The sequence below is a fragment of the Saimiri boliviensis genome, chromosome 10, assembly GCF_048565385.1.
Source record: "Saimiri boliviensis isolate mSaiBol1 chromosome 10, mSaiBol1.pri, whole genome shotgun sequence".
In the NCBI taxonomy this organism is placed as follows: Eukaryota; Metazoa; Chordata; class Mammalia; order Primates; family Cebidae; genus Saimiri; species Saimiri boliviensis.
Window position 1 is genome coordinate 69,247,300 of NC_133458.1, and position 21,403 is coordinate 69,268,702.

Consider the following 21,403-nt stretch of genomic DNA (forward strand, 5'->3'; position numbering starts at 1 on the left):
CCAGACATGATGGCTCACACCTTTGGGAGGCCAAGCATTTGGGGCACTTTGTGAGGCCAAGGTGGGCGAATTCCAGCACTTTGGGAGGCCAAGGCGGGCAAATCACAAGGCCAGGAGATGGAGACCATCCTGGCTAACACAGTGAAACCACCTCTCTACCAAATATACAATACATTAGCTGTGTGTGATTATGCACACCTGTAATCCCAGCTACTCAGGAGGCTGAGTCAGGAGAATCGCTTGAACCTGGGAGGTAGAGGTTGCAGTGAGTCGAGATTGTGCCACTGTATCCAGCCTGGGAGACAGAGCGACTCTGTCTAAAAAAAAAAAAAAAAAAAAGCTACAAGCATTCTATGTGCTTTTCTGTTCAGCAACTAGACCTGCTGGGAGGTACAGTGTGTGTTGTTTCAGTAGATACTAGGGTTTTCCAAGAGGTTATATCAGTTTCCTTTTTCTCTAGCATCAAAGGAGTAGGTCCATTTGCTCAACATCCTTGTCAACATTTGGTGGTATCATTTTTCATTTTTAAATTATTTTAGCCATTCTTGTCATTCATTTTTTGTGGTGTATTTATAGTATTAATTTGCATTTCCTGAATGGCCAGTAGGTTTCAGACAGAATAAAAATAAAGGGTAAAAGTCTTCAGATAACTGAGAATGAAGATAACCAATTGGCTATTAAACACACAAACATTGTTTATGTAGACACACTATTTCTGTGTTTATCAGCCAATTGGATATCTTGTCATAGATCTGAAGACTTTTTTCCTTTATTTTTATTCTGTTCTATTGATCTGCTTATGTATCCTCATGTCAGCACTGCTATCTTATTACAGTAACTTAGTGTTGATAAGCCTAACCTATTTTAGAATATGTCCTTCCACAATGTTCTTCAAGATTTTCTTGACTATTCTTAGCCCTTTACATTTTTACTTAAATTTTATAAGCAGCTTGTTAATTTTCACGCACACACACAGAAAGCTACCTGTGATTGTGGTTAGAATTTCTGTTAATATAATAGATCATTTTGGTGAGAATTATATTGAAGATTTTAGTATATTAACACTGGCCAGATGAAGAGGCTCACACTTGTAATTTCAGGACTTTGGGTGGCTAAGGTAAGAGGATCACCTGAGCCCAGGAACTCAAGACCCGACTGGGCAACATGACAAAACTCTATCTTTACAAACATTAAAACAAACAAACAACTAGCCAAATGTGATGGCACATGCCTGTAGTCCCAGCTACTGGAGGCTGAGATGGGAAGATCTGTTTAGCACAGGAGGTCAAGGCTTGCAGTGAGTTATGTTCATGTCACTGTACTCCAGCCTGGGTAGCAGAGTGAAACCGTTTCTGAACAGCAACAACAACAACAACAACAACAAAAATGTATTAACATAGCATATACTTCCATGTATTTAAGGCTACTTTATCTCAGTATTTTATTGCATATTTTTTGTTAGACTTATTCCCAGGCATTTGGTTTTTAAAAATAGTAAATAAATACTGTTTTCTAAATCTTTATTTCTAATAATATAGAAATTATTTTTATTTTGGAAATTTTACTTTGAAATTATATATTTCTCTTTATTATAATTTTTTTAAATTTTTTGAGACAGAGTCTCACTCTGTCACTCAGGCTGCAGTGCAATGATGTGATCTCAGCTCACTGCAGCCTCTACTTCCTGAGCTTAGGTGATCCTCCAGCCTCAGCCTCCTGAGTAGCTGGGACTACAGGCATGAGCCACAAATGCTTGGCTAATTTTTTTTTTTTCTATTTTTTGTGGAAACTGGGTTTTACCCTGTTACCCAGGCTCGTCTCGAACTCATGAGCTCAAAGTGATCTGCCTGCCTCAGCCTCCGAAAGTGTTGGGATTACAGGCATGAGCCACCACACCTGGCTATCCTTTTTCTCCTTAAAAATTGCTGTCAACCTGTTTCCTCAGTGCAGTAGGCAGCACGCCAGTCTCATAAAAGTTGTCAATTTTCAATTCTTCAGTTTTTTTAGTTTGATCTGTAGATTCTTGAAGACATTCTACTCACACAATCCTGTTGCTGGTGGCAGTGACTCTTATTTATTCCCTTCTAGTTCTTTTTCTTATTGCATTGTCTATATATAGAATCAGCAGCATGTCTTACTATTCATACTCTTAATCTTTGATTTTGTTGATTTATTATTCAGTTAGTATGTATCTAATTAGCACTCAATTTGTCTCCTTTAGAGATAGACACATCTAACTCTGTTTTTTTAAATAGTGAACTGAATTCAAAGCTGCAAGATACTTTGGAACAGATTGAGGTAAGAAGGATTATATCCTAAGTCAAATGGCTTTTTCTTTTCAGAAGGTTTTGAATAGTATTAATGCAACATTGTGTTTTGGCTTTCATGTTATTACCAATGTCTCTAGTTTTCTGTATTTCTTGATTTTCATTTGGAATATCTATCCATGGTCAAGTTAGTGTAAACATTTACTTGTAAATTATGGGATCCCAAAACAGCATCTGACAATATTACCATTTCCGGAAAAATTCCCAAATTATTAGTCATAGGTATGTTCTCATATAAATTATATAATAGTCAAAATACTTTCTATTATGTTTTAATTATCAGTTACTTTATTATTTTTAAATACTTTCTATTATATTTCAATTATCAGTTACTTTATTATTTGGTATAGTGGATTAATTTACTTATAAGTGATTATTGACTGATGAAAATCCCCCTAAATTCCTAGACCTCATAATGATACTCATATAGTTCATCAAAAATATAGAAACTAGGAAGATAGAGATATGTAATTGTGAGCATGAAGCATGTTTTGCCTCTTACATATATTCAGAGTTCATCTCTTTCCTTGTCAATCTTTGCAAAGGAGGGTATTCATTTTAATAAATATTATTTTGTTTCTTCTAGTATTTTACTGTTTTCCTGATAAGAGTATTTATAAAAGTTGAGATTGACTTTCTAATTACCCCTTGTGAAAGTAATTTTTGACCACAAATGCAATTATTTGCTATTAAATAATTGTGAGAATGACAGTTTATTTGATAGTCACAAAAACAACTGCTTTGAGTGGCTTAAGTTAACATTTCCCTGAACATTTTAATGAAAGCTTTCTTTTGAGAGCTCAGTATTTCTTCACTCTTAATAGATACCATTTTGTATTTATATTAAAAGCTCTTATTTAAAAGTGAAATCATCGAGATAGAAATCTATAAGTGTAGTAATTTAGATATTAAAGCTTAAACCTTGAGGCATATACTTTTCAATTCAATATAGTTTTGTTGAGAATTCCTTTTCATTGCTTACAGGAAGATTGTTCTATTGTTTTCCAGTAGTCCCTCAAATTGAGTTTATATGATATTTTAGCAGATGGTTGAGGAAACATTAAGTAGTAATAAGAGTAAAATTCATTACAAAACTATTATTTCGTTTCCTATAAAATACTAGGCATGGGTTTTAAGACACAGAAACTCAAATGTTAATATGTTGGTAAACTTGATTGTAGTTGCTAATAAATTTACAATTATAATTTATAACTTTATTTAAATTTGTTTTTGACTTTGAAATCTGGTATGATAGTAAATGTAATTAAATATTAACTAAAAGTGAGAGATTAGTGTTAATGTTTTCTTATCATTGCCTTGAAAACGTAATTCCTTAACCAATTTTTGCTGCTTCTTTTAATTTCATAGGAACAGTTGGATGTAGCTCTTTCCAAAATCTGCAAGAATTTTGACATTAACCATTATACCAAGGTTCAACAAGCTTATCGACTTCTTGGAAAAACACAGGTTTGTTTCAAAAGGATGTTTGCATTTTTCTTTAATCAGCAATTTGTTGTCCTTCTTGATTAAGTCTGAATGTTATTAATCTCATGTCCTTAGAAAGTTTTATTTAATGGAGTACATTTTTATGCGGAATTAACAATGATAAAATCGTTGTTCTCTTAGACTCAGAGTGTATATAATGTAATTAAAACATTACAGTAGTTTATTTTCAACTATGAAGTACTTGTCAGGGTTAATATTTTCACAATTTTATGTAGATTTTCCAAAAAGTATATTGTAAGATAATTCAGTAGGAGACAATATGTAGTTTCTTTTATCTCAGCTCTTGGTTCTGAAACAAGACTTCCTAATTTGCAGCTTCATGAGTTGTTAGGTAGGGCAGTATGACTCCCTCAAAATGATATGCAAACATTGTACATTTTGCACATTTATCTGTAACACAGGTTGATTTTATTTATCAGATATTTCAGAGGCTCCTATTATCCCCAAAATGATTAACTTCTCTCATAATGTATGGTTTTGCATACTTTTACCGTTCAAGGGCTTCCCTGAAAAACTTGAAACAGGTGTCATGATTTTGAAAGTTAATTGAATCTTTTGTTTGTATAGGATTATATGTTTACCTACACAACATTTAATATTAATAGATGTAAATGTTTTCTTTCCTTAAATGGTCCCCTCTTTTAGAAGGAAGTTTAAGAATTTACTAAACAATTTAAACTCTACATTTTGAAACCTGAATAAATAAATTTTACTGTTTATTGTACTTTGATTATCATGTCTTAAGCTATACCCAAGAAAAAAAATCCAAGAAGAAAGAACTTAGCAATTTTGAGGGATATGTTTAAACACCTTTGAAAATAGGATTATAACTTCTCATTTCCCCCATAACATTAAGTCTTACATTCCATAAATATTTTTGGTACCTCCTACGTGCATTGCTCCAGGTGTCTGGATATAGGGTTTTATGTATCTTACCTTTTAGTGAGGGATACTGACATACCTCTTTTTATTTCACTTCACTTTATTGTGCTTTTTAGATACTGTGTTATTTACAAGTTAAATGTTTGTGGCAACCGTGCGTCAAGCAAGTCTGTCAGTGCCATTTTTCCAACAGCATGTGCTTATTTCATGTCTCTGTGTCAGATTTTCATGATTCTTGCAGTATTTCCAACTTTTTCATCATTATTACATCTGGGATGATGATGCTTAGTGAGCTTGAGGTTACTGTTGTAATTGTTTTGTAGTCCATGGACCGTGCTCATATAAAATGGTGAGCTTAATTGACAAATGTTGTATGTGTTCTGACCACTTGCACCAACTGGCCATTCCTCCTTCTCTCTCCCTCTTTTTGAACCTTTCCATTCTTCAAAACATAACAGTATTGAAATTAGGCCAATTAATAAACCTACGGTAGCTTCAGGTCTCTCGCTTTAAATCAAAAGCTAGAAATGATTAAGCTTAATGAAGATGGCTATACTAAGGGACAGATTTTCATTGTACAGGAAACAGCCTTCCATTGGAAGAACATGCCACCTAGGATTTTCAGAGGTACAGAGGATAAGTCAGTGCCTGGCTTCAAAGCTTGAAAGCACAGGTTGACTCTCTTGTTAGGGGCTAATGCATGTGGGGACTTTAAGTTGAAGCCATTGCTCATTTATCATTCTGAAAATCCTAGGGCACTTAAGAATTACTAAATCTACTCTGTGCTCTGTAAGTGGAGTAACAAAGCCTGGATGACAGCACATCTATTACAGTATGGTTTACTAAACATATTAAGCCCACTGTTGAGACCTCCTGCTCAGAAAAAAATGTTCCTTTCAAAATATTACTGTCCATTGACAATGTACCTAGTCTCCCATGACTTTGATGGAGATGTACAAGAAGATGAATGTTGTTTTCATGCCTGCTAATATAACAGTTATTCTATAGCACATGGATCAAGGAGTAATTCTGAGTCATACTACTTCAGAAGTACATTTTTTTAAGCCTATAGGCACCATAGATAGTGATTATTCTGATGGATCTGGGGAGAGTAAATTGAAAACCTTCTGGATTTACCAGATGCCATTAAGAACATTTGTGATTCCTCTGCTGGGATCTCAGGAAAGTCAACTGAAAACCTCCCATAAAGGATTCACCATTCTAGATGCCATTAAGAACATTCGTGATTCATGAGAGGAGGTCAAAATACCAACATTAGCAGGAGTTTGGAAGAAGCTGATTCCAGCCTTCATGATGGCTTTGAGGGGTTCAAAACTTCAGTGGAAGAAATCACTGCAGATGTGATAGAAACAGCAACAGAAGTAGAATTATAAGTGGAGCCTGAATATGTGATTGCATTGCTACAGTCTTAAGATAAAATTTGAATGGATTTAAGAGTTGCTTCTATGCATTAGCAAAGACAGCAGTTTCTCAAGATGGAATCTAGTAGTGAAGACGCCATGAACGTTGATGAAGTAACAAGAAATAATTTGGGATATTACATGAGCTTAGTTGATAAAGCAGTAGCAGGGTCTGAGAGGATTGAGTCTAGTTTTGAAAGAAGTTCTACTTTGGATAAAATGCTGTCAATCAGCATTGCGTGCTACAGAGAAATCCTTTGTGAAAAGAAGAGTCAACTAATGCAGCAAGCTTCATCGTTGTCTTTGCAGAAATTGCCATAGCCACTTCACCCTTTAGCAACTAACACCCTCATGTGTCAGCAACCATCAACATTGAGGCAAGAGCCTTGACCAGCAAAAAGACTGACTTGCTAAAGGCCCAGATGATTATTAGCATTTTTAGCAGTTTTTTCAAATTAAGGTTTATATGTTGTTTTTTAAGACATAATGTTATTACACACTTTAAATAGACTACAGTACAGTATAAATGTGACTTTTGTATGCACTGGGAAACCAAAAAATTTGCTTTGTGAGGTGTGCCTGTAAATGAATATGGTGTCAGGTAGTAACAAGTACTGCAAAGAAATATAAATCAGGGTATGTGGATGCAGTGATAGAAAGTACTGATTTATATAGGCTAGTCATGGAAGGTTCCCTGAGAAGATTACCGTTGAGAAGTGCACTGAATGATATAAAAGAACCCATGCATGCAGAATGATGCAGTGGGTAATTAGAAATATGGTTATGTACAACATATTTAAGAAAGAGTAAGATAAGTACCTGTTATAAATACAGAACAACAGAGCAGTGTTCACAAGTCACATTTATTTTGAGTGCTCTGATAATGTGGTTATATTAAGGGTTATTTGCAAATAATAACACCTACAGTTATACATCTGAGAGTAATAGTAATCTTTGTGTTGTAACTATTATTTGAAAGGATGTTTCCCTGGGTTTTTTCAGTCTGTTGAAATTTATTTATTTTAATAATGTGAAATTATGTTGTATGTTTTTTCTTTCCACAGACAGCAATGGATCAGCTTCATATGCACTTCACCCAAGCCATTCACAACACCGTGTTTCAAGTTGTTCTTGGATATGTGGAACTATGTGCAGGAAACACAGACACAAAATTCCAAAAGCTGCAATATAAGGATCTCTGTACAGTATGTAATGACTTAATTACTGTTCATATATCTCTCTTTTAGATTTTAAATTCATATTTTCTTTATCTTGGCACCTGCTAGTTGAAAATGCTACTAAAATAAAAATAAATCTTTGCCAAAATTTTTTTTCTCCAAAGTTGTTCTTTTGCTCATAGAGAAATTGGAGGACTCAGTCACACAAATAGTAAAGGTTACTGAAATTGGAGTGTGATTGCTTTTCAGTCAACTCTTTACCATCTCATAGCTTCTTTTACCGTTCTCTCTCAGGCTCCAAATTATTTTCTATAATTGCATCTAGCAGGCTTCTAAGCAACCATCATTGCTGGTTTTCTGTACAGATTTTCAACCAGTCTTTTCATGTGTATAAATGCTGCCTTTGTCAACATCTGTAACTGTTTTTTTCTTTTTCTTCTTAGAGAAACTTAGGTCTTTAGGTAATATAACCCAACAGGTGAGAAGTAGACTGACTTGGGTTCTATTTTTGAAGTAGGTCCTGCTGATGTAGAGTGTGAGGAAAAGAGAATGATGAATAATTGGGAGAATGGTAGTGCCATTTGCTTTTACGGGGAAGAGTGGGAAGGAATAGGACTTGGTGAAAAATCATGTGTTCTGTTTTGATATCTATTAAACATTCAAGTGGACTTGCTGAGGAGGCATTTGCATAGAAGCACCTAGAGTGATCATGGCTGAGTCTATAAATTTAGGAGTCATCAGCATCTACTTGTATTTAAAGTCCTGATGCCAGGTAAGAAGAATAAGGTGAAAGGGTATAAATAAAGAAGACATGAGAGTCCTGGGCCTCATGACTTTCAGGGATTAGATAGAGGGGTGAGACTAGAAGAATCTTAAAAAGAGCAACTAGCTGTGTAAGGAGGAAAACTAGGAGATGGTAGTGTCACTACAGCTTGAAGAAGGACATGTTTCTAGAAGAATGGAACCTATGTCAGATGCTGCTGGGTCTGAATATGGTGACATTACAGGATTGACCATTTGATTTAAGGATGTGGAGGTCATTGTTTACCATGATCTCTTCGATTTTAGCCTAAGAATGCACTATGTCTCTGACTGGAGACATCCTTGAGTTCTCTCTAATGTCAGCTCAGGAAATTATAACACTTCTAGTTAAGTAGATATCTATTCCGTTTTGTAATTGTGTCCAGGAATTAGTGTAAAATTAAGTACACTTCAAGTAAGTAGATATCTATTCTGTTGTGTAACTGTGTCCAGGAATTAGTGTAAATTTAAGTAATCTTCATCCTTTAATGAATTTCTTTGTCAAAAGTGCTGATTACATGTCTGTTGGGTACTAGAGAGATTTTCTTACCTGAGCTACAATAAGTATTCTGGAAGGGTGTGATTATATATGATGTATTAAAGATTAAGTTAATAATGACAGTGGAAGTATGTTAATATGGCAAAAAAATATTTTTAAACTAATTGTGTAAATCATGAGGATGTTTTACAGATTTTATGATTATAAACTTTAAGTGTGATGTAATTGCTTAATGCGTCTTTAAATGTTCAGTTTTAAGTATAGTTATCATTTGGTAAATAATAATTTTGAATTGTGTTGTTTATTATTTTTCTTACATATGTTATTACTTTGATAGTATATATTTTAAATTACCCAATCATCTTTTTTATTCTAATAATTTTTATTAATTTTTAAATTCTAATATTGCTATCACTAATAGGTGGTAAAGCAATTTATTATGTTAGCAGTTTTTTTCTGTTAAAGCAGAAAATAACTCTTAAAAATTAAACCAAACATTTTAAAGAAATTAGATTTCTGTCCTTTCATCTTTTTAAATTTGGTTAAATCTGTTGTGTTTGTATGTGTATAACTTGTACTTTGATTTATTGACCACTTTTATATGATTTTTAAAATGTCAGAGACGTATATTGTACTCATGCTTCTTGAGAAAGCCCCTCTGCACATTTACATAATAAAAAGCTGAAATGTAATAGTTGGCTCACACATTTTTATGAACAAAAATTTGTGGTCAAGGTGTTTACTGTATCATTATGTTTTTTCTGAGTTTCTTTCACTTTAAAAAAAAGCTGACTGTAGGCCAGGCATAGTGGTTCATGCCTGTAATCCCAGCATGAGGAGTCCAGGGATTTAAGACCAGCCTGGGCAACATGGCAAAACCCAGCCTCTACTAAAAATTAAAAAAAAAACAAAAATAGGTATAGTGGCACATGCCTGTAATCCCGGCTACTAGGGAGGTTGAAGCAGGAGAATCACTTGAACCCGGAGGTGGAGGTTTCAGTGAGCTGAGATCACACCACTGCACTCCAACCTGGGTGACCAAGTAAGACTATCTCAAAAAAAAAAAAAAAAAAAAAAAAAAAAGCTGACTATAAAATAATCTTTTGAAGTAGCTGTGTATATTTAAATTATCATATAACAAATAGCTTATCCTTAATTTCATCTTTGGTAATACTTGTTAAAATTATCCCCAAGAAACTTACAGAACGGTATTATAAAATTATCTGTGTATGTATGATAGTAGGTGAGATACATGTATGTAAAATTAAATTAAGGAAACCAGTTATCAATATTCTGAAGCAAAGTCATAGAAAACATAACAATAGGCACATAAATTATTATTCATCTAACACAGTTTTACATTTTTGGTTTTTATTCAAGCTGTGCTAAAATATTAGTTGAAGTAAGTTTGAAGTGGTGAGAATAATATCAAATATTAGTGATGGCTTCATGGAGGAATTTATTTTTAAGAAAGGAGTTAATAGAATACGGTGAAGATTACAATGCATATTAAGGTAACTCATTTTCTTTGGCTTTTCTCAATAAAAAATTAAAGAAGTTTAGAAATCATCTCAAGCCTCCTAGAAGTTAACCCCAAGACTCGTAGTCAGTGCTGCTACTGGCAAATGTGAGTGCAGAAACGTCTTTGTAACCTGTTAATTTATTTCATAATATTGAATCATATTTGATGTTTAAATCAGGTAAGATTAGGAAGAAATTATTTCTTACCAGTTCTGTTTGTTTTTTACTTAGTTTGATGAAAAGATATTAACTTTTAGTAATTGAGTTCTGTAAAATACAGTGATTACCTAAGGAGAGGAAAGATAGAGGGAACCCTTAGGAGCTGAATAAAGAAGCTGATGAAAGGAAATTTAAATGTATTTTCCTGGTAAGAAAAAATATCAAGGCTCTGGCATAACTCAGGCAAGAGAGATAATTCATGAAAGAACCTTAAATTAGAATGTAAGCTTCTTATTTTTCAGTATGTGGCAATGGGTGATCATTTTAGCCTCTGATTAAAAGTAACTGATAATAATTATTGAAGATGTATTCATGGGAGAGTAAATGTGACAGAGAAGTGTCAGGTAAGCAAGAAACAGGAGAGTCCTCAAAAGATGTGCGGAGTGTTGACTGTGCCATGAAATGAGAAGAAAGAGTCTAGGCATTTTGGCAGTTTGTTTTCTCTGTCCACAGCAATATTTTGAAGGAAGTCTTTAATCATAAATAGAGTTTAAAAATAACACTGAAAATCAAGATGAATGGTACAGAGTAAAAGGGAGATTGAGTTCCTGTGAACAGGGAATAATTGTGCTTCCTTTAAATGGAAAGAGAGTAGAAATGAAAAGAGATAATCATCTGCTTGCTTTATTCATAGTATCATTTTAAACAATTCTTAGATATCAGCCTAAATGAGCAACAGTGAAATTAAACTAGATTTTTTTTTTAAATCTCTTTATAAAGAAATCTGGTACAAAATTAGTATTCCATTTTTATTTACTCTGGTATAGAGAACCTCAAAGGTCTACAAGCCAGCAGCATCCTTTCCCAATGAAATTTCTGCCGTTTGTTTCCATTCATCATTGCTCTGAGTTTAAAAGTTTAGTTGGTTTTGAGCTTTTTGAAATCATTTTGCAGTTGAATGTACTATTTTTTCTTTACTAAACCATGTTTTTTGAATGGTTTAATTAAATGCATAGTTTTAATAGGTTATCTTTCAGTCTGTTTTCCCTGGTTTTCTTGAGTGTATTGGTTTACTGTTTTTATATCAGCTGTTTTGTTTGTTTGTTTGTTTTTAATGGGTACATTATTTTGAAACCCAAAGATTTCCAAATGACAATTCAACATACATCATTTCTGGAAGGGACAGTATAAAGGGCTCATACTTGTACTTTTATTTACTTAAAAAATTAAGCCTTGTTTGTGATCGCATTTACATTTTGATGTACTCCACATGTTTACATCAATTTGTAGAGAGATTTATAGACAACATTTGGAAGCTTTTAATTTAGCACTTTTGTAGAGAAACCTTTGTGGTTTATTTGAAAGTTTGTGAAGTATTCATAAGCATTTTTTTTCCTTTTTAAAAATAACGTTTCTTTGGCAGACTGATGGATTTTCCTGGGGAGCTTATTTCAAGATGCTAATTAGGATGTTATTGATTAATTTTAGGATAATAGAGTTGGCTAGGCTGCCTGAAGTTTTCTCAACTGTTTTTAAAAGTGTTCCTTTCCAAATGATCTTAATGAGCTCTGAGTTCTGTTTTTATGATGAATTTCATAATGCAGTAAAAATATACATCATGGAAAAATATTCTCTCTCTCTCTGCACACACACACACACACACACACACGCATACATACACACATACATTATTTGGGGGAAAATAAAATGTTTCTGTTAGAAAAAACTTTTGAAGTTATTTCATTATGTGTTTTCGTAGTGTCTGGCACATTGGAGGTATTTCCTGAGTAATTAGATTGCCGTATTTGTCTCCAACTGGTGTGGTGTTAACACAATTATAGTCTGTTTAGGTTAAGTGAGAGGGAAAGAAAATCAACATTGAGCACCTTCTCTGAGCCATGTACTTTATAATAGTACATCATAGAAAGACAAACTATAATACTGATCTAATGTTCCATTCTTACAGGCTTTTTAAAGTTTCATTCTTAAATATCTTTATTAAGATCCCTGTAGAAGATATAGTTTATTTTGTTATTAGTATAAAACCCCAAAGAGACATTCTTCTTTTGGGTGAAAACATGTTTCTGTTCCTAAATTCTCAGAATACTTTCTTTTGTGAGGAATTAATATTTTCTCTCATGGGATACTGTGAGAGTGTATTGACTCTCTTTACTATGGATGCTAAGCTTCAGGAAGTTAATGCTAAAGTTAATGTTCATGTTTAGAACCCATTTTGTTTTGGATTCTCTAAAGATTAACTGCTGCCTCATTATCCCTTTTCTGTTTTCCAGCTTCTTAAACTGGTATGTTATTTATATGTCTTTATGTTACTCACAGTCTTTATAGGGTTAGACATAATGTAAGTTATATAAATAGTGGCTAAAATTAAGCAATCATTAATATACATTCTCTTAAAAATATGCATATTTTATGCAATTAAAACATTAATTGTAGGAAAAGACAAGCAAAAAGAGGAAAGTAAAAATTGTATATGTCTGCATGCAAAGCTGGTTCTTTTGATGTGTATATAAGCCTTACAGCTTTTAAAAGTAGCTGCACAAACTTTTATAACTTTTTCCCACTTGTTACATTATAAACAATTTTTCCATTTCAGTAAATATGCTACTTGCATAATTTTTAATGACTAAATGGTATTTCAGTGTAAGAGATTCTGTGGATTAATTAACTGGTTTCCTGTTCTTGGATATTTATGTTATTTCCAACTTTTGTCCTTATAAACAGCACTGTAGTAAATATTCTTAAAGCTAAATCTTTGCGTACTTCTTTAATTGTTTCTTTAGAATAAATCACGAGAAATGACTTTGCATTACCTTTCAAATACTTTACATTTTAAAGGCTTTTGGGTTTTGTTTCCTAAATTGCTCTATAAAAATGATATTTCAACTTACATTCTTGATCAGCAGCATCTGCTTTTATCCCTTTCCCTAAGCACATGAAAGCTGATTATCTTTTATTTTATACCAAAATCATCAGATGCCAGAAGGTAGCATATCAAAAGTAATTTGTGTTGCATATCACTCAGGCATATTTGTGATGGCAAGGAAATTAAACATTACATTGATTGTTGAGGTTAATTTGCTTGATGTGGTTGTATAGGTGAGTAGACCTTTCTTGCTGAATGCTACAAATTTGAATATTTGGTTGAAGAGAGAAACCTTTTCACTTCTAAGAATATTAACATTTACTTGGTTTGCTCAGATCAGTTTCAGAATGAACTAAGAATTCAGCTGTCAGATTTATTTTTATCGCATATATGGAGTGCCTACCTAATTTCGTAGCATAAAATTTTATGTACTGATTTCTAGATTTAAGTAGGTTTTGATAATTTTAAAAATTAAAACTTAATGACCAAAAGATAAGTAAGGAAAGTTTATTCATTTCTTCCTTTTTTTTCCCTGCCATTTTCTCTCTGGATCATCAAAAATTGTAAAGAGTCTGAAATTTTATTCTACTTGCAAACTAATAAGCTAGCCTGTTACTATTTCATGGTTTCTGGTAGAAGACATAGACTTCATATTCTTAGCACTATAACTTGCTAAGTGTAAACCAGTTCCCTTGTCATTACTGAGGTTTTCTTACTCAGTCATCAGTTCAGATCAGCAAGAACAAATAAGATTTTAAAGAGTTTATAATCTAGTTAAGGTTACATTAATTATGTTCAGAGGAAGAGTAGGAAAAGGCCAAATGGCATAAAGTATCCAAGGGGTCAAAATACCTCTTTGAGATTTGTAAGGAAGGTAAAAATTGGATCTCAGATTTCAACGTGCACAACAAGAACAGTGTGTGTCCAGGAATGGAAAGGAAATATCATGAGCAATGGCTTGAAAGTAGGAAAGCACAGGGCAAGTGAAAGGAACAGTAGATGGTCTGGCTTGGTTTAAGCGGATTTTTCAGTACCATGGTTTGGTTGTTTCTAATGCACCCAGGGAATAATGAGTGCCTATGGAGCACATGCTTTGGGGAACCATTTATCTGGGTAACCAGTGTTACTCTCTTGACTGGAAGTGGCGGGGTGTTCTGTTCACTTGAAACTGGTCCAGGTCTGGCAAGGCCTCTATATTTTCATATCTAAGAACCCTTAACATTATCAATGTAATTTAGACTGCTGGGTGATATTTTTCAGGAGGGGGATTGGATTGGAGATTGCCGTGTGTGTACCTATGCAACAATCTTGCATGTTCATCACATGTACCCCCAAACCTAAAATGCAATAAAAAAAAATTAAAAAAAAAATAATAAAAAATAAAAAATAAAAAAGAGCCAACCAATCTTTATATGGTGGCACACAGCTGCCAGCAGAAAGAAATAAATAAATTTATTAGTAGGAAGCCGTTTTTGGGCCACCTTGCCCGAAAGGAAACCATTTTTGAAACCTGCCAAAAACCTGATTCTTTATTTGCTAGTGTTTTTATATTTAAATACTTCCTTTTTTTGTGATCTCAGACAGCATGGAGGTTATTAGTAGCATCTTATCACTTGAAGCTTTGAAGATAATTACATGTTCTGATTATACATGCTTTGCTTGTTTTATAATAGTGAGCTATCTATTTGATTAAAGTCATTTAACAGCAATTAGAATAACCTGCAAACTAAAGAAGAACTTTTTATTTCACAATTTAACCGGTGCTAGTTACTTAATTCCAAGTTGGGATTATTAATATCATACCTACTACATGTCTTATGTGTATGTACATATTTGGCATTAATGATAAAATGTCTGGTAGATGAGAGTGAATGTTTTTCTGCCCATTTATATTTGTTTTTAAAATCATGAATGAATCCACTTTTGCTAAAAGCATATGAATATTTTTGTTTATGGAGACTCATAGTTTTTAAAGCTTCAGAGGGACTCTAGGAGATTTGCTTTACCTCTTGGATTTAGATACATGAATTGTTATGCAGGAGTCATGATTAAGTAAGTCACAAAGTTGGGCTCCAAGCCCAAACATGTTTCGTCTAGTTCAGTGCTCTTTTCACTATACAATACTACCTCTCTGGTTTCCAGTGGTTAGAATCTTAAGATAATCATATTTCATACATCTAGGCCCTCACAGAAGTACTTAGATATTGGAGAGATCTTGTAACTGCTGGCCCAAAGACTTCCGTAGGTCCAGAGTTACCCCCAGAGATGTTTTCAACTCTGTAGGCCTAGTGCTGTTTTGACCAGCAGCATGTTTTCAGAAGCCACTCAGCAGGATTGTCCCGAGCAGCTTCTGATGATATGAGCTTGTAGTGCTAACAGCATTCATCTAAAGATATTGAAAACCCTTTGTTGTTTTTTGAAATCCATCTATCACTGTGTGTGTTTTGGGTGGTGGAGGCACTGGGAGTTTTGGATCTCTGTGAGGATGCCAAAACATCTGTTCCCTTTATGTTTGTTAGGATGTGATTAGAGTGCTAAATTAAAACGTGGAACAAGAACAAAATAACTCATTACTACCATCCCTAAGATTTTGCATGTTGATGTTCTGAAATAAAAAGCATTACTTTGAAATTTTTCTAGGGATTTGGTGATAGAGATTTCTTATGGGTATTAAAGTAAATTATAGAATAAGAAGCAAAAGACTAGCAGCTCCCTACCTGTACCCCGCCGCCATATTTACTGCTTTACTTCGCATTTAAATAACTTTCATAAGATGACATTCTTTCATTGTGTGCTTCAAATTTACAAAGGCTGCTTATATTCATTTCTGGATTTACACTGTTCTTTGAAAATGGCCTAAACTTACATTTTATAATCAAGACTAAGATGTTGCTGGTTTTGATAAGCTAGTTTCATCATTTTTATTTTAACCAGGTAGGTTGGTTGAGATGGTTAATAGTAGAAATGAAAGGTGCCAAGTGTTACTCTGAACTGACAGTGATAAGAGATGAGAAATCAGATTTGTGGATTTTGTGAAAGTCTTAATCAAGATTGGATTAAGGAGTGAATTTTGGTGTTTGAATTGTGAAGCATAGTAGAAATGTTGTGAGCTTCTTGCATGGGACATCCAGATTTGTTCATCTTCTCCAAATCCTTCCTTGTAGGATATTTTTTACCCTTTTTGATCACCAAATTTATTAGATATGTATGTTGTCTCTGTTATAGAGTTTATGGATTTTTAAAAAATTAGGATGCTTAAAATTTTCTTTTTGTGTGTGTTTTTTGAGATATTTCCCAAAGATTACATGCCTATTTTATCTTTTCCCCTCACTTCACAACCTTTGCTAAATAAATTGATGCTACTGGCTTTTCAGCTGAAGAATAGCATTGGAAAATAGCTTTAAACACAGAAAAATATTTGGTAATTTTGATTTCTGATCTATTCTTAAAAAATTTCAAGATAATGTTATTTAGCTCTTGGGGGTATCTTACTTTGTGAATATTTTCTAAATTGATTCCATCAAGACTTTCACTGCTATTTTCCATATGTGATGTGAACATAGATCTGGGATTACAATACGGTGCTTCTCTGCTATGATATTCCTAGTATGATGCCAAATGAGTCTTCCCTTAACCTGAACTGAATTTCAGTATTAGGTATTTAGTAATAAATGAATGACTACAATCACTGATGAAACAGGAAGATCCAGATACCTCTAACATGCTTATGAAAGGTGAAACTGAGAACCAGAGTGGTTTATTGTCTAAGGCATGTGACTGGTTACTTGTGGAACTAATGCCAGCTGGAATCCAGGGATTCCAATTCTTTATTTGGTCTCTTTCCATTGTGCTCTGCAGATGTGAAGAATTGATGTTAGGGTGGAACACTCAGGTTCCTCTTTTAGCCTACCTTTTATTTTTTGATTACTTGTGTAATTATTTGCTTATTCTCTGGCTTCTTTGACTCTCTTTCACTATGATTCATTCATGTCTTTGTAATAACATTCTCTAACTGAAATTTGGAGGTGATTTTTATAAAGTAATTAGAAAATATTAGTTGCAAATGATTTTAGTTATATGATGTTAAACGCAGGAGATGCATTTGTCGCTGTGAGAATTCATACCAGTTGGTTGCATGGCATAATGGAAAGCGGCCCAATTTTAAAATGAAATGACTATTAACTTATTACCAGTATAACCTTCAGAGATTAACATAGCTGAGCTTAAATTTATCAAACACATTGTTTTTTAAAAAGTCAATCCCAATTCACCTTTTCTTCTTAAACTATTTATTGTTATGTACTTAATAAAATGTTTACATTTGTTTCTATTTTAGATTATAAACTTAGGCAAGAATCATCTCTTTGCTGGTGCTGCATATATCGTAATCTTACGTTTGTACATGTGAATATATTTAAAGATAATACAATTTGGGTTCTTTTGGGAGATGTTTAGGTATGTGCAGTGGTTTAGCTAGATCTCTGGATTATTTACACTTGAATCAGTTCAGTGAGAAGAAAGGCTTGCTATAACTTCACTATGTAACTTTAACTTTTTTTGAAAAAAAGATTCACATTAACATCTCTATGTGTATTATCTTATCCAAACCTGTTAAATTTCAGCAAACCCTCAAGAGATAACATAATGAAGGACCTCCTTTTTTTCAAATAAATAAGCAAATAGTGTAGCTGGACAGTGGTTGGCTGGAGAATAGAAAATAGTAGGTCTAAGTTTTAATTTTCTGGTTTGTTAAAACTGTGAGAAGTATAATAGAAATTAATTAGAGGACTATAACACAATTATTTGTACAGTCATAATTTTTGTTTGGGAAAAAATATGACTAATACTGCGTTTCTCTTATCTACCAGAAGGAATGTTGGGATATACTTAGATTAAATTTATTTGCATAATATAAGAATTTATGCAAAGTTGGGCTAATAAAAGTTAGAAAAATTGACATATAGAGGAGCACCTTTATTTGGGTTTATGTTTGCTGAGTTATAGCCCAGAACTTTTTGGGGTTTTTGCTTTGCTTTGTCCTTGGAAAATGCTTTTAGACTTTTCCTGATCCTGTGTATTGGTATTGGCTTTCATCATATATGTATGGTATAATATTTATGTCAGGTGTAATTATGTGTTAAAAAGAAACCAAGTGTATTAGTCTGTTCTGACACTGCTAATAAAGTCATACCCAAGACTGGGTCATTTATAAAGGAAAGAGGTTTAATTGACTCAGAGTTCCACATGTCTGGGGAGGCTTTACAATCATGGCAGTAGGCAAATGAGGAGCAAAGTCTCATCTTACATGGTGGCGGGCAAGAGGGCTTGGTCAGGGAACTCTACTTATAAGAACATCAGACTTATTTACTCTCACAAGAACAGTATGGGGAGAAACTACTCCCATGATTCAGTTATCTCTACCTGGCCGTGCTCTTGACACAAGGGGATTATTACAATTCAAGGTGAGATTTGGGTGAGGACAGACACAGCCAAACCGTATCACCAAAGAAAAACATTAAGACTGGCTCATTGTAAGGGTAGCTATTATAAAAGTAAATGTGAGAAATTACTCAAAATTGTTTTTCACAGCTGCAAAGTTCTCTTTTGTATCCATGAATAAAGTTCTATGAATCTCCTATGTTTGAACATTTAAATATATTTCACTGTTTTTCAATTACAAATAATCCTTTAATAAATAACGTTGTGCATACGTATTTTCACATTGTTTGAGGTATACCTTCAGTTTAAATTCCTAGAAGTAGAATTGCTGGGTTTAAGAGAAAATACACATGTAGGTTTTGTTAGATCATGACAAATTCCCCTCCTTGGGATTGCACTATTTTCCATTAGCAAAGTATGAGAGTGACCATTTAATCACAAGCTTTCCAGCAGAGCATATATGATGTCAAAGATAAAGCTGGATACTAGTTAAAGTGTTGAGGACAGGTTTTAATCAGTAAGATACTATTGTAATAGGGAAAAGAGTCCAGTGTGAACTGACTCAACTTTGATTTATACAAAGATGATTGGGCGGTTTTTAAAGGGAGAATGAGGGAAGTAGGGTGACGTGGAATGTTGAGCAGGGAGTTAATGGAATCAGAAAAGTGAACATTTACAAAAAGTGAGAAAGAAGTTGGTCCTGTAAACCCATTTGTGTTTGCTAACTGATGTTTATGGAAGTTAGGCCTCTCACAGAGACTGGAGGACAGGGGCCCTATCTTCAGATGTTGGAACAAACACTGCGTTTTTTTGACAGCCTTCAGTTTTTTCAGGCAGGCACTTTAAGGCAGGGCTAAGTCATCCTAGGGGTGTGGCTTGAGCCGTAAGAAACTTTGTTAGATGTTTCGTTCCAGTATTTTTAGGCCATGGTTAAGAAGATAGCTCAGAGGACCTGACTAGAGTTTGATTAAGGAGAGAATCGTTGTCAATGGTCAACTTTAAGATTGAGATTGGTGAGCATTTGCATCTTCTTGTAATTTTAATTTATATTTGTCCTATTACAAGTAAAGTTGAACATGCTTTGCTGTGTCGAAGGGCCATTTTTATATCTCTGTTTATGAAACTTGTTCATGTGCATTTTTTCTCATTTTTTTGATAGGATTTTTCGTATTTTTTTTCCCTCCAAACGTTTAAGAATTCTATATGAATGTGGGATATCAGGTCTTTATTGTGAATATATATTGTGAATATTTTATTGAGTTGTCATGTGTCTTTTGACTTCACATATGGTATTTTTTTGCTATACAAATTGTTTTTATTTTTATATAGTAATATCAAATTTTACTTTTATTACTTGTAAATTTTGTGTTGTAATTAGTAAGTCTTTTTCTATATTAGTGTTAGAAATTGCTTCATGTTTTCTTCTGGTATAGTTTTTTTGACATTTAGATCTCTTATTTGTTTGGAGTTTATTCTTGCATATTCTTGAGGAATATGTCTAATTTTATCTTTTTCCAGCTAACTATGCAGTTTTCCCAATACTATTTGTGAAGAAAAGACTATCTTCATCTAAGTGATGTGAGATGCCATCTTTATCATATACCATATTTTTATATGAGGCCAGATCTTTTTCTGGACTTTTTTCATTGGTATCTCAGTAAATTTATAATTAAGGAACATTGATATCTTATCATGTTGAGATATCCTAACCAAGAATAAGGGATTTCTTTCCATTTGTTCAAATCTATTTTTATGTCTTTTGGGAGTATTTTATAGTTTTCTTCAGTTTTCTGTCATTTCTTGTTAAATTCCTAAAAATTCTCTCTTTTGTTTTTATTATAAATGAAGGTTTCTCATTCAGTATATCTTCTAAATGGATATTTGTATACAAATGCTACTGGTTTTGGCATGTATATTTTATAACTTGCTACCTTGCTGAATTCTTTTATTGTTTGAATTCATTTTATTATTGTTTTTCTAGGAATTTCCAGATATATTTTTATGTCATTAGCAGATATAAATAGTTTTATTTCTTCTTTTCCAATTCTTTTGCCTCTGTTTTCTGTAATCTAATTGTGTTGGCTTGTACTTCTGAATTATTGTTAAATAGCAGCCCATATGCTGTGCATCAAACTGTAGTCACAGAACCATGAAGAAATTAGTGAATTAACAAGTGTTCTCATAAATAGCAGTGTAAACAGTTACATGTAGTGGAGATAGTGGGCATCAATGTTTTGTTTGTGACTACAGTGGTTGTGCCTTAGAGTTTTCTCACGTTCAGTAAATATCTTTTCCTTCTTATTTCCTCATACATTTTTGTTAGGAGTGGGTTTTGAAGTTTCTTAAAGCCCATGTTGAGAAAAAATTTTTTAAAAAATCAGCATCTATTTAGATAATAATTTGATTTTTCTCCTTAGGCCTATTAATAGAGCAAATTATATTAATGGATTTTGTAAGATTAAGCGATTATAGCATTCTTGGGATAAACCCCACAGTCTGACTCCAGAGCTTAACTTCTTTATTTTAGTAATTCCTAGTTTAGTTTCAAAGATTTGATATACTTACATGTAAGTTAGTATTTTCATTAATTGCCAAATAAATGTTTTGATGAATGAGTTTAGAGGGAGAGATCATTATGGGAAGAAAAAGCCTTTTGAAGGAGCAAGGACCACTACTAACTGTGACATCATGATCATCAACCACACCATGCCATAGCTTATTTCTACTGGCTGTTTATCTTGAGGAGTCTACTTACCCAGTCTTCGCCTTTCAGTATTTTATGAGCA

General features: G+C 33.3%; 1 protein-coding gene across 6 annotated transcripts in view; it reads left to right on the forward strand.

The window, feature by feature from the left end:
- The window catches only part of VPS50 (VPS50 subunit of EARP/GARPII complex), a 163,876-nt gene that overhangs the window by 41,195 nt on the left and 101,278 nt on the right, over positions 1-21,403 (forward strand). For all 6 annotated transcript variants that reach the window (XR_012512115.1, XR_012512116.1, XR_012512117.1 and 3 more), the window contains exons 10-12: positions 2,256-2,298; positions 3,696-3,794; positions 7,201-7,341. Coding sequence is in view for 1 of the 6 variants with exons in the window: in XM_003921207.4 (XP_003921256.1) it covers positions 2,256-2,298; positions 3,696-3,794; positions 7,201-7,341 (283 nt within the window). In the remaining 5 variants the exon portion in view is untranslated. The remainder of the gene's footprint in view (positions 1-2,255; positions 2,299-3,695; positions 3,795-7,200; positions 7,342-21,403) is intronic.